This window comes from Anoplopoma fimbria, chromosome 1 (genome assembly GCF_027596085.1).
Source record: "Anoplopoma fimbria isolate UVic2021 breed Golden Eagle Sablefish chromosome 1, Afim_UVic_2022, whole genome shotgun sequence".
NCBI lineage: Eukaryota > Metazoa > Chordata > Actinopteri > Perciformes > Anoplopomatidae > Anoplopoma > Anoplopoma fimbria.
In genome coordinates this window covers 25846635-25874163 of record NC_072449.1, presented here as the reverse complement: position 1 = coordinate 25874163, position 27529 = coordinate 25846635, and the positions used below count along the sequence as shown (strand labels likewise).

The 27529-nt window shown below is 40.8% G+C and overlaps 2 protein-coding genes and 1 non-coding gene across 3 annotated transcripts in view; 1 reads left to right on the top strand and 2 right to left on the bottom strand.

Annotated features, from left to right (window-relative positions):
- Positions 1-6491: 6491 nt before the first annotated feature.
- On the bottom strand, positions 6492-12358 carry nek3 (NIMA related kinase 3). The gene is made up of 14 exons (XM_054600743.1): positions 12336-12358; positions 12041-12164; positions 11656-11749; positions 11264-11361; positions 11083-11166; positions 10693-10760; positions 10491-10577; positions 9195-9249; positions 8731-8931; positions 8318-8432; positions 7607-7774; positions 7383-7505; positions 7144-7261; positions 6492-6888 (listed from the first exon to the last, which is right to left on the bottom strand). The coding sequence occupies exons 2-14, from the start codon at positions 12155-12157 to the stop codon at positions 6822-6824; spliced, it is 1395 nt and encodes a 464-aa protein (XP_054456718.1). The 5' UTR covers positions 12158-12164; positions 12336-12358; the 3' UTR covers positions 6492-6821.
- Positions 12359-12652: 294 nt separating this feature from the next.
- trnak-uuu (transfer RNA lysine (anticodon UUU)) lies at positions 12653-12725 on the top strand. Its single transcript has one exon. It is a non-coding gene; the product is annotated as a tRNA-Lys (tRNA).
- Positions 12726-21120: 8395 nt separating this feature from the next.
- The window catches only part of LOC129094712 (LHFPL tetraspan subfamily member 6 protein), a 40495-nt gene continuing 34086 nt past the window's right edge, over positions 21121-27529 (bottom strand). Inside the window, exons 3-4 of the mRNA XM_054602977.1 lie at positions 25140-25238; positions 21121-21849 (exon numbers count right to left, since the gene is read on the bottom strand). Of these exons, the coding sequence (XP_054458952.1) occupies positions 21731-21849; positions 25140-25238 (218 nt within the window). The 3' untranslated portion in view covers positions 21121-21730. The remainder of the gene's footprint in view (positions 21850-25139; positions 25239-27529) is intronic.

The window sequence follows — 27529 nt, the reverse complement described above, 5'->3', positions numbered from 1 at the left end:
ATGAGAGAAAGTAGAGGTCACCGGGTCAAACCCCACAGCAGCCACATGTCCCATATGCCCCCATGTCAAAGCACTTTATACCAAAGTATAACATGAAAACTGACTCAAATGTTTTCAAACTTGCTTTGAGGAAATGTAAGTTCAGGGTATCACATTTTATTTAGTTTTGGACTCATTTCTAGGGCCACAGTGTCACATAAAAAAAAAAAACATTTTACAACTATTGTTAGCTGCTGTCTGTTCTGTTCAGCTCTTGAGAAATGCTGAATCCTTATCTGCATGTTCACCGTGCTATGGACAGTGTAAAAGAAATACCTCAAATTTAAACTGAACTGTAAAGTCAACACATTAGAGCTGATCAGTACAACTTGTAATGAAGCCTGGGGTCCACCTATCAAGTTTTACACAGGGGCTCCACTAAGCACATGGCAGGATTAGTGAAATCCGGGCCCCGCTAATGCTGCAGTACAGACTCAAAAACAAATACCCGTAGCACACCCAGCAGCACAACCACACATAAAAGCTGACGCTTACAGGTCAGCCTCGAGGTCAGCATGTTCCCCACTAGGAATTTCCACAGACCACACAATACTTATCCTCTCTTCCTCAGCAGAATTTTGTCTCCTGTAACCACAGAAAATCACTATTTAATTCCCCACTGAGGTGATGCCCTTGTTTTCTTAAACCCACTGTTGTCTGGAAGCCTTACTGAGACTTAAATCATGACTATGGTCCACTAAAACAGTGAGTTCTCCCCTCCAAAGAACATTGCTGGGTTGCGGTTTCACAACGTTGGCCCCGAACACGTTGCACTGAACCAGAGGTTGGTTGGGTGTTGAGGGTGAGTGATGTGGGCAGAAGCTGCACGAGATTAGCAAGCAGGCATGTAGACAGGAAACACACAAGAAGTAGAACAGGTACACAACTGCAGGGGCAAGTCAACGTACTAAGCTTATGGAATGAGCGTAGCTACCACAGTGTTCAAGATAATGATATGAGGAGCAGTTGACAAGCCGAAGGGTAGGCTGATTGAGGGCTGATCAGCTGATTGCAGACAGGTGTGTATGATAAGCAGAGGAGGCAGGAGGACCACGCCCACACACAGGATATAGGAAAACAAGCAGGAGCACAGGCCACGGCCATGACATGCTGGTTCCTAGAAAAACTAAGGGATGACACGCTTAAAATACAACTTCCTCATCCCTTTGAACCAGGCTCCTGGAAGAGACACCAACAATTATTGACATTGTGGCCTTAGTGTGGGAAGGACATGGCTCATTGATACCCCAAAGGTTATCTGTTTGCTTCAGAAAAACACACACAATTAGCCCCATGTAACAGGCAGATAAGACCAAGACAATTCCACAGAGCTAGCATCAGGCTAGAGAGGCATCTGCCATTTAATCATCATATATTGATTGTACTATTTCCTGTGTTTTCCATTAACGCCACATTTAGCAAAAAAACACAGGTATATATTATTGCTACTGTTTTGCTAACCATCCTCTGAAGTTTCAGATTTTTCTACATTTTCCCAGACCAGCTATCCTTTTCCTTCCATACATTCCTACATCCATCCATCCATCCATTTTCCGTAACCTGTTTATCCAGTTAAGGGTCGCAGGGGTGCTGGAGCCGATCTCAGCTGTCAATGGGTGAAGGCAGGGTCGACCCTGGACAGGTCTCCAGTCTGTCACAGGGCTGACACATAGAGACAAACAACCACTCACACTCACATCCACATCCACGGGCAATTTAGAGTCTTCAATGAACCTAAGCTGCATGTCTTTGGACTGTGGGAGGAAGCCGGAGAACCCGGAGAGAACCCACGCTGACACAGGGAGAACATGCAAACTCCACACAGCCTGGGAATTGAACCCGGGCCCCTCTTGCTGTGAGGCGACAGGGCTAACCACTACACCACCGTGCAGCCCTCATTCCTACATGTTATTAAAAAGATTATTGATGGATGGATTTCACAACTTCTAAGCTTCAGGTGTCTATGAAATGAGCTGAAGCTGATGGCTGCCCTGACAGAACATAGAATGAAACTTAAAACATTGTTCCAGCACACACCAACACAAGCCAGTACACGCTCTGTACTCTCATCACCGTGTGAAACTTTCCCAGTGATGCAAACAGTGTTATGTGTTTCGAAGTGGCACGGTGACTGATCAGGACATTAATCATTAACTCGTTATTCTTTCCTGTTTGAACTTGTTCAGTGGCCATGCACTGTTTTAGATCAATAATATGTCCCTTTACACAGAATCAAGACTGAAATATTTGATTCATGCTGGGGCCTGAATTACTGCATTATTCTTTGTCATGCGTTGCACACCAAGCAGTTTAGAGTTACAATTGATCTGTGTCAACCTCATTTATGAACCAACATACACACCTTTTTTTTTCTTTTTAAATACTTATCGGGTATCTTTTTTAGCCCTTCTAACTGTGAATGTTTTTATAGTGGGAGTTTCTCAGCAGCAAATGCGTGCAGCCAAATCTGACTCATTTCAAAACCACCATGAAAAGTGTTACTTATCACAGGATATACGCAGAGATGCAGAGGTAATATCTTTCACTGAAAATATTGCAAAGTGGGGGAAGACAGTATAGGACAGGAGATTCACCTTTAGATCAGTGTGTAGATAAGTAGCGTGAAAACATGAAAAAAAAGAGAAAAGATATTTCCTGTAATTTTTCACCATGAGATGATAAGTGATGAAGATTTGCGGCTGCCAACGTCACACAATAATCTGTGGGATCTTCAAAAGGGCAAAATTTGATGTAACAATGTACTTCTTACGTCATAAAAATGTAAAGTATCGGATTTCGGAGAACTGTCTGTAAGCTACAAGTGTGAAAGCTTTTAAAGACTGCCATCGATCTATTATTGGCTCAAAGGAAGGATGGCAAAGGGACAAGCCAGCAGAGCCTGTGACCCTGCCTAAAGTCAGGAGTCACCAGGCCGGTGTGAGCCACAAACAATAGCAGCCTTTCAAACTGCAAATGGCCCGATAACCCGGTGCAGAGCCCGCACCGTCCCACTACACGGGATCCAAATATAACTGCTCCTGACTTTTTTACTTTGAGCAGCCGACGAATTGTAGAGCTCCACGACAAACCCCTGCTTGTCTTTTGTCTAATACAGAGCAACGAAACGCTGGCAGGAGACAATGGCGGGTCACTGCAGAGGGCTTCAAATAATCATAACAATGACAGCTCCCATTTTTAGAGTTGCAAAGAGACCTTCAACTGCAGTGCCTAAGTGCTTTGTTATTAACAGGAAGAGCTGCTCCCCGAGAAGAATAAACAGCACTTCTCTTTACTGGGTGAGTCACGGTAGCAGGTTTCATTGTTTCCCTCACTGTGTGGTTGATACCAGTGAGGCTATGAATGTCTACTAAAAACTTACTAAAAATACAGTACAGAAACGAATGCAGCTGAACATCTAAAAACAAATAAAGACACAATAGAAATGTGAACACTAAGGTTCCATTAGTTTGTTCTGAATAAGTGGAGAACTTTGGTAGAAAATGCCGTCCTAAGCATCGGTAGCCAGACAGAGATCATTGGGTCATTTTGCATCTGCAACGCTCTTCCTGTGTGAAACTGGGGGCGGGGGGGAACCTTCAGAAAGAAGGCAACAAAAACAGGCACCATGACAGAAGGGGAACAGAGATTGTTGCAGATAAACAGCGTCAATAATTCATCGAAGGCGATGACAAAAGCTGCAGGTCCAGATGTGCAGACAATCAAAATGAAAGGTCTTCTGTGCATCATTTGATAAGAGAGGAAGCTACTTGAATGTATGCTATTGGGTCACCAGGATGTAGCGGGAAGAAAATCAATGAAGCACTTCAGATTAAATGTCTGAGCGGGAGTCCAGAGATTCAACATCACTGTACCTCTGTAATACAGGATGTAGCATGTTTGAAATGAGTAACACTTCAAGGTAAGCTGAACTGAGAAAGATAGAGAGGAAAATATATCAGGGCCCTCTGATCTTTTTTTTTTTTTTTTACTCATGAGCTGCTCAGCTGGCACGCGATGTTCAAAACCAGGGCATTGTGGGATTCGCTTGAACTTCTCCCACAAAAGAAAACACTGCGGTGAGTTCTCAGAGGTTTTATTAAAGCAGAAATTGTGTTGTTCACTTGTCAGTGCAATGAGTTCTATCATCAAACTGATTTGACTTTGACCTCACAACCCTGCTGTTAACACTCAGTGTAGGAGTGCTGCACAAAGGAGCAATTCATTCAAAGAGAAATTCCTTTTTTGACCCATTTATAGCCATTGAGTTACAACAGACACAACTTCACATCCTTCCTGAAAGAGGAAGCCCCTGTTCATCTGCTTGTTCGGCTCTGAATTTTCTGAAGTGCAACCTCAGAAAACTGTTGTCATGATTCTTTTTTTTACAGCACCCTTGAGCCAATAATTGAAAGAGATGGACTTAATAACATGAATTACTAGACGATTCCATGCAAAGCAATAGTCCTGCAATACATTCTATCTTTGTTTATAAAGGTTCACTTGTGTAATTTGTTTTGAGACTTTGTTAGAAAGGTGTTGTTTTGTTATATTAATTATCATTATATAACAGCAATATACTGTGAGATGCTGGTATTTATTAATGAAGCCAAAGAATGAAAGAAACAAACAAAAAAGGAATTTAGGCCTGCAGCAGACGCTATGACTCAAGGCTCAAGGTGGCCCCATTTGCTGGCTTACTTTATTAGTGACACTGAGCATTATGGAATTATTAATAGAATCTGAATAACAAAATATGGGAGGAAAAAGAAAAAAGTGAAGAATCAATAAGGAGATTGAAGTATAGCACAGAGGGAAACAAAATCTACTACATACATCAGCTGTGCATGTTGGCTGTTGCCTACTTGCACAGGGTAATTCATTCCAGGGCCTAAAGTATTACGACACTCTATTAAAGTCATTATTACAGTTTGTAACAGAAAACCTTTAATTTTTGTAATTCAACACAATATGACAAATTGTTCAACAAATTAGTGTCTAATAAAGATTTTATATTACTTTTCCCTAATAAAATACAGTTTCAAGATTAAAGATTCCTGTTTTTGATCATATATCTCATCAAAGAATAAATACATAAATAAGACAAGAGCATTAGAAGCAACTTAAAATACATGACCCTTTTTGATACTTAAGGCAAGTCCAGATTTCAGTCAAAAAGTACTTAGGTTCAAACCTTTCAAAAACTTGATTGCAGCCCTAAATAACACAATCCTTGTTATACCATTCAAGCTCAGACTCCATAGTTTACATTAGATGGCTGAACTACGAAGACGGCGTCTGGTTTGTCGTTGACACGGATGGGAGACCCTCCTATCTGCAGGACACACAGTATGGTGGTGTTGTAGCTTGTATGCTACACCACTTTATCTGCATCCTCGCTTAAACATGGACATCTTTGGAGGTACGAGGGGAAATTAAGTAAGAATTAAAAAAAAAAAGCAGGGGGCTGGGGTGTGAGCCCTGGAGGGGGGATTCAGTGTGTCTTCAAGATAAGGGGCGCGCTTCGGCCCCGGGCTTCCTCAATAAAACACATCGTGGGCAGATATGTGGAAAAAGACTTGTACAGCGGAGTCCTCCTGTCAGCCAATGGGAGGCCTCAGCGGGATAATCCATCCCTGGTGTGACTGTTACTGGTGAATCAGCATCATTATGGTTTTGTTGACTCAAGGGTCTGTAGTATCTATATCCTGTTGAGCCCAAACCGTCATGGGCGAGACTTTTTCTTTTGTTTTACCAACATGTGGTTAAGCTGTTGCTGCTTTTACCTGATACTGTTGAGCTTCTAATTTGCCAAAACAAAGATGGAAACAGGCTCTACTTGTTCCCTTATATGAAACGACTTTATGCTCTTCAGTGTACAAATAACCGAGAACATAGTCCTTTGACTCCATATACAAGCACTATGAGCACTCCTAGATGAATCTGACTATAGCTGATTCTTAATATCAAAAAGGAATTCAACAAAGGTTAAATTATATCTGAGCCAGAACAAGAAGTTCTCACTCCCACTAACTACAAACGGTTCACATCAGTGATTTCTACTCCACCTAGTGGTACATAAATAGACCAGCAGTCACTTCTCAGTGTCTGCACCATTGTGTGGGTTCTTAGTGTCTCGCCAAGGAGTAAAAAACAAAGAAATACCAGTGACATGTTTAGTCTGCTTATGATATTGGAGAGGAAATCGACATGAAAAGGTGTGACCCTGTGGAGACCCAGCTGCTCTCAGACTAATATTTCCTGCATTTCCCGACAAAGGCAAACAAAGGCAAATCAGGAATGTTATCATAAAATCAAATGTGAGGCAGACACACACACACACACACACACACACACACACACACACACACACACACACACACACACACACACACACACACACACACACACACACACACACACACACACACACACACACACACATCACACACACACATCACACATATCTTTATGTAAAAAAAGGTTTTATGACAGCAAGTTGAACAATATCCAAATCAAATTGTAGTGTTTTGTTGCAGCAGTGTGATCCGGTTCACACAGATCAGTGCAGAGCTTAAAATGTAATATAAAAACTACTGTCATACCGTTACTGTCTGAGCTTCACTGGGGTTTTGTAAACTTGGATAGAAAGATGCTATTAAAGTTGGTCCTCATTCATTAGATCAAAACCTGGTCGGTCTTATATACATGATGTGAAATGACTTTTGTGTCTTTAGTTAATGTAAACACCTTTTGATTGTGTAGGCTCAGAACGAAATGAGGCTTTAGTGTTCTGAAAACATGTTCTCAACTTCATCCATCCAGTCACAAGGAGATTCTTCCTCAAAGTCTCTGTGGGGAGGAGAAACAGTAGAATACATTTGAACTTTGTTTTCATATAAGAAGTCATACAAAAACAGCACATTCCCTACATTCAACAGATATCAAACAGAGATCTCCTCTCTTTGTACATTCATTTCTAATAGGAATTTTATTGTGAGTTTTGTATATTTTTCTAGGTGCTACGTTGACGTGAAATAAAACCAGAAGCCTACCCCTACTGTACCAGATGGATTAGATTAGGGATAGTAAATCAGGATCACTTACGTGTCCTCGTCATCAGAGCGCGGCTGCAGACGCTCCTCGTTTACGACCACTTCAGGCTCACCACCGTCAATGTCGTCACCCTGTGGCTCGGAGAGGGGTCCCACTAGAGGGTCTTCAACTGAAAAAGAGAACCCCAGAGGACTGTTTATATCACCCACGAAGATGACATATGACGTATTCCTATAAAGAGGGAAATGACTAACAAACTAACACGCCATGTGTGTCAGATGTCAACAGACCTCCAGTGTTGATTAAAAAGGTGCTGAAGGCTCTGCTCAGTCGGGCCTTCTCCAACAGACTCAGTAGCCTCTCAGGAGGATCCCTGTCCCACCGTCTCCTCTGGCTGATGTCCTCTGGATCCTCTGACACACCCGGACAAACACGGACACAGCTGATACACACTGATACTGAATTTTATTTGACAAACTTCAAGTGGGTGATAACGTTGCTACTGCTAGCATACCTCCATTTGTAGAAGCTGTGAAGGCCTGGTTGGTTGATGCCATGCTGTCAGATGAGACGAGGCTGGCATTGGCCAACATCTGCCGCACGGTGTCCGATGGCTCAGCGGCCCACTGCTTTCGAGGACCTGGCTCTCTGCTTTCACAGTTGGCTTCAGGAAACTCCACTCCTGAGGTAAAAGGTTACTTAGGATACGTATAATTTATTGTTCTCAGTAGGATCCTGAGTAGAAATAACATTAATATTCTGTACAAGCTGCATTGATAAAAAAAACACAAAAACAAATGAAGGAAAAAAAAAAAGAAATACATTTGGGAATCTCTCTTGCTATAATAAAGATTTGTTTCAGTTGCAACCAGAATGGATTAGTCATTTTTCTTTTCAGCGCTTATTCTTATTCTTACTGTTCTCAGGTTTTCAAAAAAATAAAGCATCTGAAAGTATTCTAGAAATAACTCAGATGATATTTTTCCTGTGTTTTGGGTATGGCTGTGTTGAGTAAGTAAGGCTGAGTCCTGTCAGAATGATCAAAACTTGAGAGAATTGTATAAAAACATGTAACACATGTATGACAGCTGGTATTTGCTCACTGACAACAACATGTATCATCCTACCAGTCTTCACAAAAATGTCTGTGATGTGGTTCTCTGTGGAATTGCAGCAGTATTTCACATTTTCTTGACAACACTGTTAACTTTGACTTGGACTCTACCTTCACATGTTGACGTTTTTAGTAAACTCTTCTCTCCCAGAAGATTAGCCACCTTCCTTCCCTCCTCTCTATTCCATCGACCCGTACGCCTCCCCTGTTCCTGCGTCTCCAGCGCCTGTAAAAGATTCAAAGCACAGCAGTCAATCACAACACATAACATGAGCTCCGTGGCCATCTGAACTAACAGCGCCTTGTCAAAGGTCAGATTCCACACGGGGTCGACTCAGCTGGGGAAATTGTGTAAGAGTTTAAATTCTCACTTTGACACCGTGTTGTGACAGTGTGTCGAACTGATGGATGAGCGACCATAAAATCATGTCTGGTTCAACTGTTTGAGTGACTGTCACCATGCAGGAAGCTCAAACTGCAGAGAAGGGCACTTTTAGGTTCAAAGGCGTTGGCTGTTTCTGTACCTGGGAGGGCAGGTGCGTACGCAGGAGTCTGGAAACGCGGTGAGAGCTCAGGATGCTGTGCAGGGACGGCCGGTCTTTTGGGTTGGTCTTAAACATCTGCTTGAGCAAATACTGCAGCTCGTAGGGCAGGCGATTGGGGAGGGGAGGGTACGCACCCCGACACACCTTAAGGATCAGGCTCCTCCAGCTGGATGCCTGGAACTGGACACAAGAGCGAGGCGTGAGGATCTCCGAGAGACAACTAACCACGCCGCAACATCTGAGCCAAAATAAAATACACAGCAGATGATCGAAACTCAGCTGAAGATACAGGGCCTCCATCATTCCACAACAAAGCCTTGCAGGATCTCGCTGTGACGCAAGATGACAGCAGGAATATTGAATACAATGATTCATTGAAAATATTTGGAGAGAGGCCCGCAGTCCAACCCGTGGAACATGGCGAGAGGAGGGAGGGGAAGTACCGGGTGTCGCAGAGTGCAGAGCTCGTAGAGAACGCAGCCCAGAGACCACACATCACTGCAGGACACACAAACATAGAGATGGTTATTCATTCACGGCAGACATTAGTCATGTACTGGCAAGGTCAAGAAGATAAGGCAAGACGGGTCAACCCACGCATGAGTTACATAATCACTGCTGAGCTGAGAACACAGACTTGTTTTGAAATCTCCTCACTGTTATTGACACTCCAACGCTCAGGACTGGACATTTTGAGCGTTGTGTTAAAAAACTAAGTTGATCAAGCCGGCAGGGAAAGTCTGAGCAAACATGAAAATTTAGGAAAGCTCATGAGGATTTTTAGTTTGTTCTAGGAACTACGCTATGCTAATGTAAAGCAAACAGAGCGTATACAGTATTTCTGTATATTGCTTTTTCACACCTTGGGTCAACAAACACCAGGTGATGGAGCCAGAGCAAAGCACAACGGCCCTGTGGGAACAGATGCCAGCTGGGGATCCCAAAAGGTAGTTAGTACCTTTTGGGATCCCATGATCCACACGCTTCAATCATGGGGAAAACCAGCTGTAGCTCATCGCCAATCAGCGCATCACCTCCTCAGTCAGGAGAAAGGAAGGCACAACGGCAGACAAAAGGTTGATTCTCACTTTTGACAGTTTCTCCTGAAAGACGGAGAAGCCTAGACGAGGGAGACTAAACTACCCGGAAGAATCCTCACTTTACAAAATGAAAGGAATCTTTTGAAACCTTGATTGGTCCAGCCACCGGTACAGCGTCTGCATGTGCTCTACCTTCAAAGTAATATTCAAAGTGCACTGATACAAACATTACCCTATGTAATGTTTGTATCCTCCGCCTGTGTACCTCTGGTGTGTTTCTTGTAAGGATAAATTTAACTCATAGGAATCAATATTGCCAATTTTCTGCACATGGTCAATAATGTCAATAACATGTGCACATTCTATAGATATCGCAAAGGCATCAATATAGATATACTAGTGTGTATAGTCTTCCTGTATACACAAACATTAGCTTGGACTCTGTCTATGTATATGGCCCTCTGTACCACATTTCACAAATAATATTTATTCATCAGACTTTTTTATGTTTTCTTATATTGTTCTATAATTGGGGGGTTTATGTTTTTTGCTTTACCCGATGATTAATATTTCCTGTTGCAATGTTCCAATTTCCTCAAACTGGCATTGATCCAAAGTAATTAAGGTTTAATCTTATTTTCATTTGATCGTTTGCCATTGAAAATAAAGGAACCAGTCAAACATACATGGAAAAAATACCTCTTGTTGTTGTATGGCTTGTTGTCCCAGATTTCTGGAGCCACATAATATGGTGTCCCAACATATGTATGAGCGTATGCTTTTGAGCTGCAACACAATTACAAAAAAATGGTAAAAGATCAAATGTAGCAGCAGCAAATTGAGCACTGAGCAGTGATTGAAAAGAGGCAAACTATAAATTGTTGCCTTTCTCTTCCTGCACCTGTTCAGAATACACGCTGAGCCAAAGTCCCCGAGCTTGATTGTCCCATTATCTGTCAGGAAAATGTTCTGGGTACGGAAATGAAAAGGAGTGATGAATTGACATGAGGCCAAAATAAGACCAGCGAAAATGATTATATTATGCATAAGTGGGAGATGATCTTATCTCAATCTGCAACTTCATCATTGTTCATTTCACTCCACAGCGCTCAAACTGATGAGATTTCATCAACATGCATCCAACCAATAAACAAAATTATCGGCTTCCTGTTCTGATCTTCCTCATGAGTTTGTAATGTCTGTTCTATGTATGTTTACTGTTATAGACATACAAGGGAATCTATACACATGTAAAGTAACTATAAACTATGATGTCTAGAGACTACTGCACCTTTGACTTCAGATCTCTGTGTAAAACCCGTCTATCATGGATATGCAGTGCGGCAGCACACATTTGAGCAAACCACCTCAAGATCTGGAAATAAAAAAGATCAATAAAGCAAACATGAAATACAGAAGACATCATGTGAAACATGAAATAGTGAGAATAGCTTAAGGAAATCGAGGCTTACATCATCAACAGAGAACTGCGTAGTTTTCTGTTGCTGTATCCTCTGGAGCAGGTCTCCTCCACTGCAGTACTCCATGACAATACACAGGAGGTCATCAGCTGAACAAACGCAATCACACTGTCTTTTCTGCAGTCCAACCCATAATAGCACTTACTATATTCGGATTAGTCTGTTGCAATTATAGTAACTGCACTATACTTTTGTCTGGTTTTGCTTTATAAGAAAGGAGATGCACTTATGACTTCTGGTTAGTAGTTCTCTTGAATACCTATGTTGAATACACTTCCTGTAAGTCGCTTTGGATAAAAGCGTCTGCTAAATGACTGTAATGTAATGTAATAATGTAATAATAACTGTATGTCTTGTTATAAGAGAGTTAGTTTTGTGAATACCTTCGAATGCCTCCCTGAAGGCAACAATGTTAGGATGTTTCATTCTGGACAGCAGGATGGCTTCTCTCCTCGAATTCTCCAATTTGGAGTGATTCTATAAAAATGCAAATACAACCATGGATGCATTCTCTGTTATGAAAAACAATCAGCCTCCACGTCTCTGTACTAGGCCACAATCTTTTGGTTATCAGCACAGAGCAAATAGTCCTAACCTTTCCATATCCAAAGCCAGGGACATACCAGTCTAGAATGAAATAGTCTGCAGCAGGTTACGTTGGGGATTCTTATTTTGTTTTGTTCAAGTTCAGTTACTTCTCAGGTGAGGGGACAGCTACTGTAGCAGATATATGTAATGTAATGTAATATATATATTGTTTGCACATACCTTTGGCAGCTGGACTTCCTTGATGACATACTTTTCCTGTTTGCCTTTACACCGGACTAACAAAGCCCGACCGAAAGACCCCTCACCGATGACTTTCTGTAATGAGTACCTCTCCATAGAGCTCCTTCATACACCACAAAGAGACCACAACAAAGGATCAAAACAACAACTAATCCAGCTACAACAGAATGAGCCGATGGAGGCGAGAATAAAGTCTTGGTTTGGTCTTCAATGCTGGCCTTTAGACATTTACAACGTGTAATAAAAGATAAAGTCAACGCAAAAAAAGATATACCTGACTCGTGGGTGTTTGTTAAGCCGCTACTTCCTTATTATTGTATGACGTAGGCGATATATACCTGTACTGCGCGATTTGGCCGCCAGATGGCAGTAGATGATAGTCTCTAAATCCTACATATTATTACAATATGTTAAAAATAATATGTTATATCACAACGTGTCCTAGTAGTGCATAGATTCGGATTGTGTTCTGGTTTTTTAACTTAGTTTTGTTTACCATATCCTCTATTTTGCGTTTCTCCGTACACCACTAACGTGTTCTAAACCTACAGTGTAGACTTCTTAAGCGTCATACTTCACCACGCAGACAGAGCCCGGATAGCTCAGTCGGTAGAGCATCAGACTTTTAATCTGAGGGTCCAGGGTTCAAGTCCCTGTTCGGGCGGTAGTATTTTTGACTTTTCTGTGCGGACTGGACGACCTTAGGCTAAGATGCTGTATAAACTATCCACCAGTGACGCAAGGACAATTGATGGATCTTTGAGTGGGGCTAATACGAAACCCTAGTTCCTGCTTTGGCCAAATCTGCTCACATCTATATCCAAATTACTGTATCAGACGACGCTGTGCAGACTGTATCATTTTGAAACAGTATAAATCTGGTTTAGAAATATTCACTGTAGCGGATTAAAGAATTTCAGCATCTTTGAAGAATCTTTTTATTTTATTATCACACAGCAATGAATTGAGACCACCAAAACATCTATCTTTATTTTGTTGTATAGTATGTGTATTTATTGTCTGTGTCTGTGTAGTTGTATAGTATGTGTATTTATTGTCTGTGTAGTTGTATAGTATGTGTATTTATTGTCTGTGTAGTTGTATAGTATGTGTATTTATTGTCTGTGTAGTTGTATTTATTGTCTGTGTAGTTGTATAGTATGTATTTATTGTCTGTGTATGTATGTGTATTTATTGTCTGTGTAGTTGTATAGTATGTGTATTTATTGTCTGTGTCTGTGTAGTTGAGCTGCTGCAACACTTGAATTTCCCCCATGGGGATCAATAAAGGAATATAATAAATAACATGCAAAGCAATTCTAAACGGCCAGCACAAATTTAAAGTGTATGCAAGTTTGTTGTAGTTCAGGGGCTGAAACTCAGAAAAACACAGGAAGATAGTGTGCAGCAGAATTCCCCAAACATCTTGTGCAGCATAAACCAAGTGCTTCCTGCATAGCCAAGCGATTGCATAGTGGGTTCAAATATCTAGTATTTTCCTCATTACCTCTATCATTTTGCTCCATGGCAGTGCTCTTCAACAGGAGGAAAATAAAGGCAATAATGAGGTAAATATTGGGCATGGCGCAACCGTTTGTCTACAGCTCCTTGATTGTGCTGCACAAGCTTTTAAGTCAAATTTTGATGTGCACTTTATGTTTCCTGGAGCTGAAAAAGCTCCATCCATTATAACCACAATTGCTTACATGATCACCAGGGGGGGCTGGAATCGATCCAGGCTGACATTCGGCATGAGGGGCAGTCAATTAGGCCTAAACCCTGGAGGACGTGAGTCAATCACAGGGCTGACACATAGAGATCACAGTCTATGATAGTGACAGACAACCATTCACGCAATATTGAGTCGCCAGTTATCCTAACCTGCATATCTTTGGACTGTTGGAGAAAGTCACAGGTGCACCCACTGAAAGCATTGACGCTTTCTGCAGAGGAATTGCCAACTCCACACAGAAAGTGACAGATGGCAGGTTCGAACCCTCGACCCACTGGGTAACCACTGCTTTAAAAGATGTCTTGAGCTTCTACTGACGAAATTGACGATTCATGTATTTTCATACAGATTAGGTGAAATATTCCTGGCAGGGTTGGTAATAGGGCGAAACTATCAAGAGTACTAGCTTCAAACGTTAAAAATTAAAAAATTAAAAAATATCATGATCCATGTAAACAGTGATCATGGCTATTGTAAGTACTCACAGTTGTTAAGCTATCAGCTTGTAGAAGACTCCCTTGACAAGCAATGAGTGCATCGGCCATTTTAGCACGTGCAGAATATGCGCAAGTATATAGACAGGTAAATGAAACGATGGGACGCTCTAACTACAGTCCTGACAGCCTCAGATACCAGATTTTACTTTTTTTTTTTTTTTTTTTTTACAGCATTTTACGAAATGATTGCTGCCAAGATGGAATCATGATTATTTTTTTTTTTATCAACTCTGCCTTTGAGACGAGACAGTAATACGCTCTTGGTATTATATAATAGACTACAAGCCTAGAGGTAAATCAGACAGCAGGCCAACTGCCACCTCCAGCTGGTGATTTTCATGAGAGAAAAATTGTTTATAATCAGAAGAAAAAGTGGCCTCACTAAACATTTTTTCCCCATACTAAGCTTCATACAGTTGAATGAAAAGATCTATAAAAGCTGTTTAAATACATTCTGAATGGACTGAGAAAGAAGGCATGTTCTGTGTCATCCATGGTATCTAAACAATTTATTTATCCCCAAATAGCAGTTTGGCCTTCTGTGAGATGTAACAAGACAGTGTTTGTATACTTGGCTGAAGTAAAAACACTGTCAGGCTGTTCATTTGAGTCTGCTCTGCTCCTTAATTTAGGAACTTTCATTATGCCAACTATCTAATCATTCATGAGGTTATACTTGTTATTAAAGATGGAAACCAAGGGACCAAGCTAGAAAAATATGTGTGAGCGAGAAAGCCTTTACAAGTAATTTGAAAACATTTAATCTGTGCGGTGATGCCTGCGAAGTGAAGATCATGTTTCTCCAGGAACGGGCATTTCTGTAAGTGGTTGTGGTGCTGAGTGAGCATTTACATGCATAATTGTAACATATGGAATCTGTCAGAGGCTGTGACACTCTTCTGAGTTTGTTCTGACACAAGACTGGCATGAAGCAGCTGTAGGGCAATAAAGAATTAAAACTGAATGACATTAAGAACCACTAGTCTGGAGGTTTCTCAATCCAGGGATCAGGCGCCCACGTGGGCCTCCATGACGTATAGAGCGTTATTTATTAATATTTGTCTGAAAGAGGTTATGAAAAGTATGCCTTATTCAGGTGGCAGCTTGATAACTGTCAGGCACCTGGGGCAATGAGAAGTTTGGGACAAAAGCCTGCATGAGCAAGCCTGCATGAATGAGTTCCTGTGATGTAAAAATGTTTTCCAAAAAAATTACCCATGTCATATAATCTGTAATTATTTAACTTCAGTTAAATCTTTATGTTTGAGTTTATCAGTGAAATACATATTTTTTTAAATTAAGAAAAGTCTTGGTTTCTTCACTTTTACGAGGCTCACATTATATCAAAAGCCATCAGAAGGTCTTTCATACATATATACATATATATCCTATGTGTATATATACAAATACACATAGGATATGGGATTGTTTTAAATGTCACGTTGCCCAGGCGACAATTTTTTTTAACGGAGAAGGCTAATTATGATGGCAGTGTTAAATATTGCAATGTATGTCCTGTGAGAAATGAAAACAGAAAATTATAAAGAGCAAGAATTTGTGCTCAGTTATGCCATTGATAATAATAAACCGGCGCATACAGATACCATTTAGGATGAAGCCTGGTTCCAAAGCACATCTTAATATTGTTCAGCTATTCGAAAAGAGTGAACGAATGAGCTGAAACGAAATGGCAATTCAGTTTAATTACCAGGCTATTACAGATGGACAGCAAAGAAGCAAAGCTACGATCTTTGCTGCGTGTCGGATAAGCTGCTTTGTGGATGGTGAAGGTCATTCTGTGGGACGATTTAAAGTTTATCTAAACTTTAAGGTCCATTTGAGCATTACTTAACAGAGGTTTTATCACCATTCTTAATTCTTAACCTGAGAGTATATGTTACCTTGGAGGCTGTCACTTTTTTTCAGTTCATTGTCTGAAGCGATGTTAATAGGTTTATTCTTCACAGGCTTTTTGGATGGATCAGGCTGACTTTTCTCCTTTTTTCCTCAGAAGCAACAGTTCTAGTTTACTAATACAGAGCGGACCTGCAAGCTTTATTATGTACTCACAAATAGAATGACATCAGCATACTGGATGTTAGTGTTTAATATATTTTTACAGCAGTCCCAGAGAGCTTTGCAGTACATAATCAAGAGTGATGAGATCGGAAGCCTAATGTGTACAGATCCTAAATAAAGAGAATAATACATTTCTGACTGTGTGTAAAGACACTTACTAAACTACCCCATTTACCACAATTCCTATATTTGATCATGTTTTCATGTGATGTTTTCCAGGGGTCCTATTCCAGTCCTCAGAACATGTGTTACATTCCTGTGGTAGATGTCCCGAAATTCCACACAGGTCTCTGAGTGCCTCAGAAATACCGGAGGAAAATGTCACAGGAACCCAAAAACGTACTCTGGTTACTCACAAAGCAGAACATATGGTATTTAACCACTGGGAATGTTTTATTTTGGTCTCCACAAAAACAATATTTAGCTCTTTTAATACCATGCTTTGTTAATTAGTGCTGGACAGTTAGCATGCAGAGGGTTTTATCCCAGCTTGTTTGCAGAGTTAGGGATCATTTTGTCCCTAAGTCTTTCATTAAACATAAAACAATAAAGGTTGTGGAGGGATCATCAGCTGCTGTCTTAGTTAAATAGGTCTCAATGGGTGTATCATTTGGCTCAAAGTAACTTGACAAAAACAGCATTTTGAAGTTAGGTCTATGGTTACTGAGGATTAAGGGATCAAGGCTAGATTCTTAAACTTGGAACTGCATAAATACCAGTGGCCAGAGAGCTGTTTGTGACCGATAAGAGGCTGGCATTAACTTTATCAAAGACCTCCTTCCAGAGCTCCTCTGGGACAACCTTTCGTCGACAGGTGATGCACTTCATATGGCCAACACCTCTTTATAAACAGGACAGGAACATAGGTTTGAGACAGATTAAAATGGCATCAAAACAGCAGCAGATTGGGAACCCGCTGCTCACAAGCTTTTGATGAAGGATAAAAGAATCTGCATGTTTCTCTTGGGAGGATTCTGTACGGCAGAGGGCTGATAGCAGAGTTGATTACACTGAATAGTGCCTCGGTGTTGAGAAAACTATTAGATAGGAGCTCAGCGAATGCTGCTCTTGCATCTTCTCTGCATATATATCTTGTATTACAGTAGGTCTTCCATAGGGTGCTGAAATATTTGCACTCTGTTGATTGGCTCTTATGTTCGATACCTATAGGGGTTTAGGTTCCCCGAGCAAGAGGAGGCTGTGAAGCTGGATTTTTTTTTTAGTTTATATAGTTCAACAGAGCTCCATTCAGGGAACTGTGCCATCTTTGCAAGCTTTGAGAAGCTCACACTGTTTAGTTTTTTTTTTTCTTTGAGACCGTGCCCAGAGGTATGATTTCGGTTCTCTTGAAATTTGTGATGCGTTACTTTTTGTTTGTAGAAAGTATAACTAAGCTGTAGCCAGGTCTCACCCGGCTTAGAAATAATGCTACTGCTTGAGTTTGAACTTTAACTGAAGTAAAATGCAAGGTGATGCTACTCTCCATCCTGCAGGTTTTCATTGATGCTAGCTGTTAGGTAACACATCTGTGGAAGGATACAAAAACATTTTCTCCCAGCCCACAGTGCCACACTACTCTTACCAGGGGAAAAAAATACAGAGTGGTACAGAGGAGGAGTGAGAAAATGGGGAGGTCATTTGGGATTTTGAATTTTTTTCTAAATAAGTATTACCCTTTCCTGTGTGATTTTATGCCCATATAACCAAATAGAAAAATAGATATCAGTGAGGAGCTATCATCCGGCATGCAGATGACTGATAACCTTATGTTACATCCTCACATTCCCAATGTGTCTCTCTTTTTTTGATAATCACATTTTACTCTTAAGGCTCTGCAAACCTATGTTAAACCGACATAGGTGCTTTAAAGTGAGCATGCACAGACGCAGCTTGATTGACATCTCTCGGACTATTCTGTTAGCTTTGCTGCTCACACATTGTTAGGTGGGACACATGACACCTTTGTCATGGGCCTTTTCCACAGAAGACATTTTGACAGGTGTAAACTGATAAAAATGAAAGATGGCGGCATTCAGTTTGGTTTCAGGGTTGTGCATTTGTGGATAGTGGCTTATTGTCACATCACATGGCTTACTGGGACACCTTAATAGAACCAAGCCCTCGTTAATGTTATCCTTATCACCTGTGCCTTTCCAGCTATGACGAATCAAAACGCCTGCTGTGAAAAAAGCCTGCAATAACTGCCCTCTTTGAACCTGAGCAGAGGTGTAATCAGCCAGAATTGGAAACACCTGCGTGGGTGTGTATGACCTATAAAAGGTAAACAGAGCGGCACTGTTAATATCGAGGAGGCTGACATTTCGTCTTATTAAAATACGCCCCTCCCAGTATGAGGATTACCTTTTCTGAGTTCAAACAAACTGCTAATTTAGAAGCTCTGCTCCTGTATCCCTGTAGGTGGAACAGTGGACCATGAGCTTTGAGTAACAGCCTCCAATCTTCGCTGATGCAGTTTGTCTGGTGTATGTTTCATGAATTCCCATCATGCGGAGAGGGAAATATGATCATTTAAAAGCCGCTAACTGGCAGTTCATAATTGCAGTATGGCACAGTGTGAAACAAAAATGGCGTTTTAAAAAACAACAGTGAGATTGAACGTCTCCAAACAATTTCAGCCCAAATCACTGCACTGTCTGGGAAAAGTGATTGTTTGCATTCTAGCTAATGTGAAACACCTGCCTGAATGTCTTCATTATTGTGCTGCAGACACTGCACTTAAAAACTTTTTTATTACTCGACTGCCAGTGCACTCACATTCAGTATATTGCACAAGGCTGACAGACCACGAGTTTGCTATACAGGCTCTATATGACAGTAGTCACGGCTCACTATCTTTCTATCCAGCAGCACTATCAATTAATAATGCAATATCTTTATGGAGATTGTTGTTATAGTGGCACAAAACCTTTTTTAAGCAGTTGCTCTTTAGGGCAGTATCTTGCTCCGGTACTGTCGAGGAAAGAGAACTAATTAGAAAGAATTAATTATTGCAGAATGACTAACTGGATGAACTCTCCAAAGGTGATTCAGTGCTTTCCCCCTTAAATAATCCCCACTCCAATGATAATAAAAAAGGCGCAGCACAATTCTGCCTCTCGTTCCATTTTTCTTCAAGGTGAAAGAAAATCAATTAGGACAATTAAGTAAAAAACTATTTTAAACATGATTGTTTGGATTCAGCTGATAATTTGCAGCCTCAAGAGCTAATCCAGGAAGTTATCCTGCCGGTCTTTCCAAATCACAAATGTTTTGGAAAAAAAAGTGTTTTTAAATTGATACATACTTTATTTTGTTTATTTGACTAGAAGTATTTCAAGTGTTGGCTTATTTGTATTTATCTATTGGTGGCGCCCATTAAAGTGATTGCATTAAAGTGATTGCAAATTAACATTTGGATCAAATGCTCAAATCCTGCAGGTTTGTGAGATGCTCTTTAAGGGCCAGTTAACCCAAATTACAAAAGAAAACGCAGATAGTATTTTTTGTATTTTTTTTCCTCTGTCAGAGATTTCTGCCTCTACTGGAGTAACGTAGTGGTCAGTTTAAAGCAGTTTGTGGCCCTCACTGTATTGAAATAATTATACTTTAAAATGCTTGGAGCGATCAGCAGCTCAAGTCATCTTTAATCAGTTACAGCAGTTGTAATATCACTTTTACTCAGCCTCTGACAAGAGCAGCTGCACTTCCCTGGTTACCACACATTTTGCATGTTTTAAGACAATCAGCCGCCCACGAGTAACAAGCCCTCACTAAGATTGCATCGTACATCCCGTCTGTCAGTCTGAGGTACGGGTACTGATGTAAAAGAGGGAGCGCTGCAACTTAACCCCAATGTGTCAGCCTGTGCTGATGAGGCATCTGGTTGACACTCTGTATCAATCGTGGGTGATATCAATCAGCACGGCAGATCAGAGAGAGAGAGAGAGAGAGAGAGAGAGAGAGAGAGAGAGAGAGAGAAGAATGCAGTGGAGTCATTCTAACATATTAAACAGAGCAAGTACTGAGAGAGAGATTTCTCAAGTGAGGATGGAGGGGGGGTTGTCATTGTCTGGGGACGCGGCGCATTGTGAGAAAACATGCTAATAATGAGGGCCACATACTTGGAGAACAGCTGCATTGTAAACGAGCTGACTTTGAACACTTGCGCTTGGATGAATCTCTGAAGTGTTGTTTGCTAATCAAAGGAGGTAAAATGGAGAGGAACAACAAAAGGACTAAAAATAGTGACTGGAAAGCTGGGTGCAGCTCACATACAGCTGTGGTAATTGCTATGAAAAGGTTGCCATTATTGTTATTCACACTGTGAAGGCAGGTGGATGGACTCGGTGATAGCCCTTGACATTAAGCTGATGGATGCGTGGCTACTTCATGTCCCGGGGTGCGATTGCATCTTAGACTTTGTCTGGAAGACTCTTCAACTTTGAGGTTGAGTAACCTGATCAAAAGGCAAATAATCTGACTAAGAGTCACAGGATTTACCTCATCAATAATAGGGAAAAGTTAAATTCACAAGCGCTACCCGTCCTTATCCTCTATATCGATTGGGGGGGGGGAAGGACTCCCACTTGTAGTGAACACTACAGAGATCAAGAGGTCATGGGAAAAGCTTTTCAGGAATGTGAGAGGAGTTCTGTTCAGTTTATCTCAGGGCGGATTGTGGGACTGAAATAACTTTAAATACAACATTTCAATAAACATTTATTTACAAAACGAAAAAATAATGACAAAGAATACTTTGAAGAGTGAATACAAAACATGTGCTAATATGATAAAATACATTATCATACACGACGTATATCATCTTATGAATGTGTTAAATAAACTATGCTTAGACTTTTGGGATCTGAAAAGGTTGAGTCAAGGAAGCAGGCAGCCAGTGTTGGATTGCTTTACATTATAGGGATTATTGCATTTCAGTTTGTGTTTAAGGCAAGGATGAGACAAGAAGAGGAAACAGAAACACTTCACGTAACAATGAAGAAAGATTACTTTTCTCTCCATCATCACAGGGGACACTATACACATAAACATCAATGACTGAAGGGGGAAGACAAAAAAGAAAGAAACAGAATACTCTTAAAGAAATGTAACAATTTTACAAACAGGATTGGTCCATACATTTTTCATTTAAGAACAGATCTTAAGAGAAGAACAAGTTTTTCAAAGCCATGTGTCCCTGCAGTTGTCAGATGAGTTGTGTCCCATGATGCACCATAACGACTTGGTGTCTTTGGTGCCTGATGTGCTGTACTGGTGCAAGTCCACAGGGTCGGAGTCCTCTCTCTTCCTTCGTACCTCCCGGGCTCTCTGCCTGTCCCCGTCTCTCCTCCGATGCTCCAGTCAGTACGGGTACTGCTTCTGCTTCTTCCCCGCGAAACAGGACATCCAGGTGCACAGCAGCATGGCAGCCGCCGCTCCTGCACCCGTGCAGTAATACGCCCAGCCGATCTGGCAGGAACCTGCAGAGGAAAGCAGAGGATTCAGGGTGATATCTTTCCTCTGTTGGGTTTTCTCTCCCCGTCAGTCAGCAGGATATCTACAAAAACCCATGAATGGATTTCAATGGAGTTTGGACAGATAAGCCTTTGGACAGGGAACAACTGATTACATTTTGGGTTTCACCAGAATGTTTGAAGAGTCCTGCACTGCTTACTATATACTTTGGGATTACTGCTCATAAACCTGGCATCACTTCTACAATAAAGGCAAAAAACAACTTCTATAAAAGAGCTCAAGTTTAAAACAGTTTACTCCAAAAGACATAAATAAACTGCAGGAGGATATCATCAGAGGATTTTTTTAATTCAAGTCATGTTCCTGAGATATTAATATTTAAGGGATTACAAACACTTTAGTTTTAACAAGGCCTATTTATTTTGTTTCTTACCTTGAATGTGTCATAATTTGAATATCTCTACTGTTGTTGTCCTGTGCACACAGTGCCCGTCCAAAAGTGGTAACAACTGGCACTGGATACTGGTGTATGAATGGATAACTGAATGCTGATCCAGGTGTGGAATTTCCAGCCTTACTTATAACATAACTGTCGGTTCATTTGAAATACTTATGTTCACTTGGAATGTGTAAGTATTCATTTGTACCGTCTGTATCATAAGAATATTACACTATGTCTATTCTTGAATTAAATCCAACATTAACATGTTACTGTCAAGTCGAGTCAGTTTCATTTATATAGCCTAATATCATAAATCACAAATACAGCACATGACAACCTCTTTCCTTTTCCACCTTTGCTTAAGTTGTGGAAAAAACTCCCAGAGCAAAAAAATGTTGTGAACTGCTTAACATTTTTGTTCAAGCCACAACATTTCCCTTCCTCTTGTGAAAAAGAGTTGGCATTGTTGAAACACATGCACTGGACATAGTTAACTTCATTTGCAAACAGACAGTCTGGTATGTACCAAATGCACTCTCACAGCACAGACTTCTGGGAAGCACACCAAAGGCAGAATGTGCTGAAAGTGAGCCAAAAGCAAGCACAAATTAAAACATAAAGGACCTCCTCCTATAATCCTCAAAAGGGAATTATGTGCACTATTAAAGAAAGATATGACCTAAATCTGCCTCTAAATTTGGAAAATGTTGAGATGACCATCAAGACTTCTCACTATAAACATCAAATTTGGGGAGAATGTCTGATTGAATGTAGTTATCTGATTACCGGCCGGGTGGTATGAGGAGGAAGCGTCTCATTAACAAATCATATCAGCTTCTTCTGACTGCAGAAACCTGATTCAGCAGGCAAAACTGAAAACACTTATTTCTCAGACTCCATTTTCCGTTGCAAATTTCTCTCAGTGTCGGCATTACTGAAAATGAGCTTCCCCTCTTTTGAAAACGTGGCTGAGGTTTATTAACTATTAACAGGATGTGAGAGTATTGAAAACATGCCAGGTCAATGCAATGACTTGGATCTTCCATGCATTCGTTCTGTGGAAATAGATGTGATCATTTCCCCAACTTTTTTTATCCAACATGCATGCAATTTATGTTTCTCAAATCTATCTTTGAATTGCTAAAGTACTGACTGCTTTATTCATGATTAATGAACAAGTCTACATTCTGACACAACTTGTGAAATCCGTGTGAAATCCCCGGTTTTCACAGCAGAACATCACAGTCCTGTCATGAAACAAGACAGAGGTGAAGCAGAAATAACTGAACAACACACTGATGCAAACGCACCGGTTAACAATAATCCTACTGAGAAGAGCCTGTTCTTTCAAAGAGGAAATCACAAGATTACAACCTGACATCCAACATCATTTCTTCTGATGACATGGTCTGAAATTCCAGTTATTAAGACGACATGTTTAGGAATTTTAATCTGATAGAAACATATGCACGTGGGTTTGATTTCAATGTTGTGTCACATCTACCAGCTCACATATTGGCTGCTGCAATCTGTATGTATCTATAAGTATTTCTTAACAAACATTTTTTATATAACTAATAATTGTTGTGTTTGCCTTGTTGGTTATTGTTTGGTTAATTTATGTTTTTGATTGTCATGAAAACATTTTTTATTGACTAGTGATGCTCCGTCAGGTCAAAACTTGTTGATTTATATAAATATTATACATATAGTAAAACTGATAGTAAAAACTAATGATTGGATTTCCTCAGCATACTGGGGACTTCACGGAATACTTCACGGACAAAGTGACCATTTGTATATCAGTTACTCGCCCCCTGTTACCATGAATTCTTGAAGAAGACACTGTTTTTCCCGCATCCCTAGATGGTGAACGGAGAATCAAAACAACAGAGAAAAGGCTTGATAAATTGAAGAAAACGGGGGCCTCTAACAAAACTCGTGCAGATCCCGAGTCTCATTTATCCAGCTTTATGCTCACTTCTTCCCGAACACATGCAGCTTCAATTCACTAAGACTTTTCTCCCTTTTTTTGATTCTCTGTTTAACGTGGAGGCAAGCGGCAAAAACAACGTTTTCTTGACTTATTCAAGCGAACACTGGATGAGTAATTGATATACAAATGTTCACTTTGGGGGGTTAAGTATTCATTAAATTAGTTGGTTTGTATTAAGCTGCAGAGCAATTAATCTGAGCAGTTAAGAAAGTAGAAAAATAACTTCATTAAAAAAAACTAAATACAAGCTGCAGGAACTCTAGCATGGCGGACGTTGATGTAAATTGAAAGAGAAAGCAAATCTATGCGTACTTGATTACATAAGTAATGGTCTCAACAGCTCTATCAAAAGCGTACCTTTGACATTTAATTAAAGTATTACATAAAACCAAGTGATTTTTCTCTGTTAAGTAGAGGATCAAATGTTGTTTGATTAGCATCAAATAAAGAAAGCAGCTGCAGAATGAATAGCCTCTCAACCTGCCTAGCGTCTAATACAGTAGCATATTATTGTCCATCTATGAGATAGTCCTGACATGCCAGCTGAATACAGAGCACAAATCTGGCTCCTGTTTAATTCTGGGCACATATTTAGAGCTTTCAAACTCTGCAGAAATCAGCAACAACTGGAGGTTCTGTTGACTTTTTATCATTCAGAATTAAAAGTCTTCTCAGTTTTCAGCTTTGTCATCCAGAAAATCAGTTATCAGCTCTGGGACAGACAAGTGTACACAGTCATGGTTGAAGCATCGGTGTGTGGGCTGTAGCTGTGTGTGTGTGGGTGTGTGTGTGTGTGTGTGTGTGTGTGTGTGTGTGTGTGTGTGTGTGTGTGTGTGTGTGACTGGTGGACAACCCACCTAGTTGAAACTGGTTGGAGCTGTTATTGCAGGTCTGCTGCACTTCCTCACTGTCCCATCCCAATGGATAGAGTGCACAGCCAGATCCTATGAGCAGACCTGAGGATGAGAGAAAGAGAGACCGTCAGTGATGAAGGAATCGCACCAACCTGTCTGATCACAAAATAAGACTGGAGGCTGACGAGGCAGCAAGGACAAACTCTCAGCATCAAGGCGCTCACTCAGCTCGTTGAGGAAGGTCTGCATTGTTTTTTTTACGAGACCTCGCCTTGGTGGGTTTACATAATTTTAGAATCTTTCATTAATGAAGAAAAACGCAAAGCAGTGTGCTGTTTATTAATTAAAACTCGGGTTTCGTGTGGATTCTCCCTCACTCTTTGGTTTATGTTTTAATTAAAATGATTAAAAAAACAACAGAAACAACGAGCTGCTGCTCTCCAATAGAATGACGTCTGTGAACTCGCCGCTGTGATTTTTATATTTATGTCACCTTATCAACCGTTTCCAGCAGATACTGATGGGGGAGAGCTCTGACCCGTTCCAACAGTTTTACCTAACAAGCCTCAAATCCCTTTGTAAAATGACACGGATTGTGAATTTAACACTCCATCACGTTTTTTTACCGCGACGAAACAAAGCACTCCTCTGCCAGCAGCTCATAAAATACCGCTGCAAATGAACAAGGAACATATGCAAATAGCTTGGCAATTTCTCACAGAGGCATCAGCGAAAAAAAAAAAACAAGCATCTTTTTGGTGCGCAATAATTACTGTAAAACTCTGGAAAATCCTTGAGGGACTGCTTTATGTCAGTGATTAAAGAGACTTATAACTGCGCTTAAAGCTGCACACAGAGACAAGAGTAAAATCTAGTCAAGGCCATTTACATTAAGGATTAATATCCACAATATTAGCCTACAGCCGGGTCTTGACAAGTTATTCCCCGGATGCCAAGGCCTGTCTCTTGAAATTACCCTGTAGGTGGCTCTGCCATCACATTAGCTTAATCCCCTCCGATGTGTCTACCCTGCTATCAGTTTTGGGATGTGAGGATGGCAGCAGAGGAAGAGAAGGCAAGACAGCTCTGCCTTCCAACCTGATTAGCCCTGCCATCCAGGACTGCCTTATTGCATATAGGCCAAGATAACAAGCAGGAATTAATCCATATGCTTATGCAGATGGGCCAGACAAACTGGCTAACATCAGAGGTGGAGTTGGAAAAGTGAAGAAGACATCTGTGTTTTTCCCCAGCTGCAGCCAAAAGGACGGCGAATGTCACCGGCTCGCTTCTGGGGAGAAAACAGACCGGCTTATTATGGCACCTGTGGTAGGAAAACAATCCAGTGAAACTCGCATGTTGATGAGAATGAGGGGATATAAAAATTAAAAAAAAAGGCTCTGACCAAGTATGTGTCACTGCAGCTCAGGATCAGAGGGGATCCGGAGATTGTCATACGTAACAACTCTGCCGTTTCTTCTTCAGCCCCTTGAGAAAAGTTCAGGGTGAGTTTCTGCCTCAGATCCAAAATTACAACCTTTAAGTAACACAGGGGGCATTTGATGTAAATCCCTGTGCAAGCAGCCACTGTGGACCTCCGCTAACATAAAAACACACTATTCTACAATTCTGCAGAAATGCGCTCAGGAGCAAGGGAGCGCGCAGTCAATAAAATATTCTCAGTTATATAATGTTATCGAATGGGTTTTGATTTGTAACAGTAAAGACTGTAAAGCATGCAAGCATGATAATGTATTCATGATTAATATTTAACCGAATCAAAAATTCCCTTTCAAGTGTAATGCAGAGAGATACAGCAGCATGCAATCAAATAGAATTTCCTTGCAGCACACGGGAGGGGAAAAAATAATGCAGGGAGGAATGTGGCTTTGTTTCCCAAATAACATTTTGTTATTCTATCCCGCAAAATGCAATATTTCCATTTGACAAAATCAAGATTCATGGGGATTCGCAGTCATTCTTTGATTAATCCATTTGTTAAAATGATCAGAAACATAAAGAAATGCTGCTCTGTAGCAGGCACCTCAGAGAGAGGAACAGGGGAATGAAAGACTTCAGTGAATAGTTTCCACATCAGGACAGAAGATGATGATTTGACGACAAGGAATGCTGAAGATCTAAGGCTATAAAGACAGGAGGGAAATTACTGCCACAACAAAGACAAAGGCTCAGTTCCATTGTGTAACCACAAAAAAAAAGAATCAAAGGTTTCCGGCTGAACTGCCAGTCTTTTCTGTTGTTTTTGGGGATAAACTCACTGAGCCTGCAACACTGCAGTGGGTGAAATCAATGCGAGCCCTCACATGTTACCATGACACTGTGGAGACAGAAACTGCACGACTCAAATCACTGTGGGAGCAGATAAAAAAAAT

What these genes read in the sequence shown, in the direction of transcription:
- nek3 (XM_054600743.1), bottom strand. Translation starts at nt 12,157, where the DNA reads ATGGAGAGGTACTCATTACAGAAAGTCATCGGTGAGGGGTCTTTCGGT. An exon ending in TCAGCGTGTATTCTGAACAG is followed by an intron (nt 10,578 to 10,692) that starts GTGCAGGAAGAG and finishes ATTGTGTTGCAG; the next exon opens with CTCAAAAGCATACGCTCATA. An exon ending in CACAGCTTCTACAAATGGAG is followed by an intron (nt 7,506 to 7,606) that starts GTATGCTAGCAG and finishes CGGGTGTGTCAG; the next exon opens with AGGATCCAGAGGACATCAGC.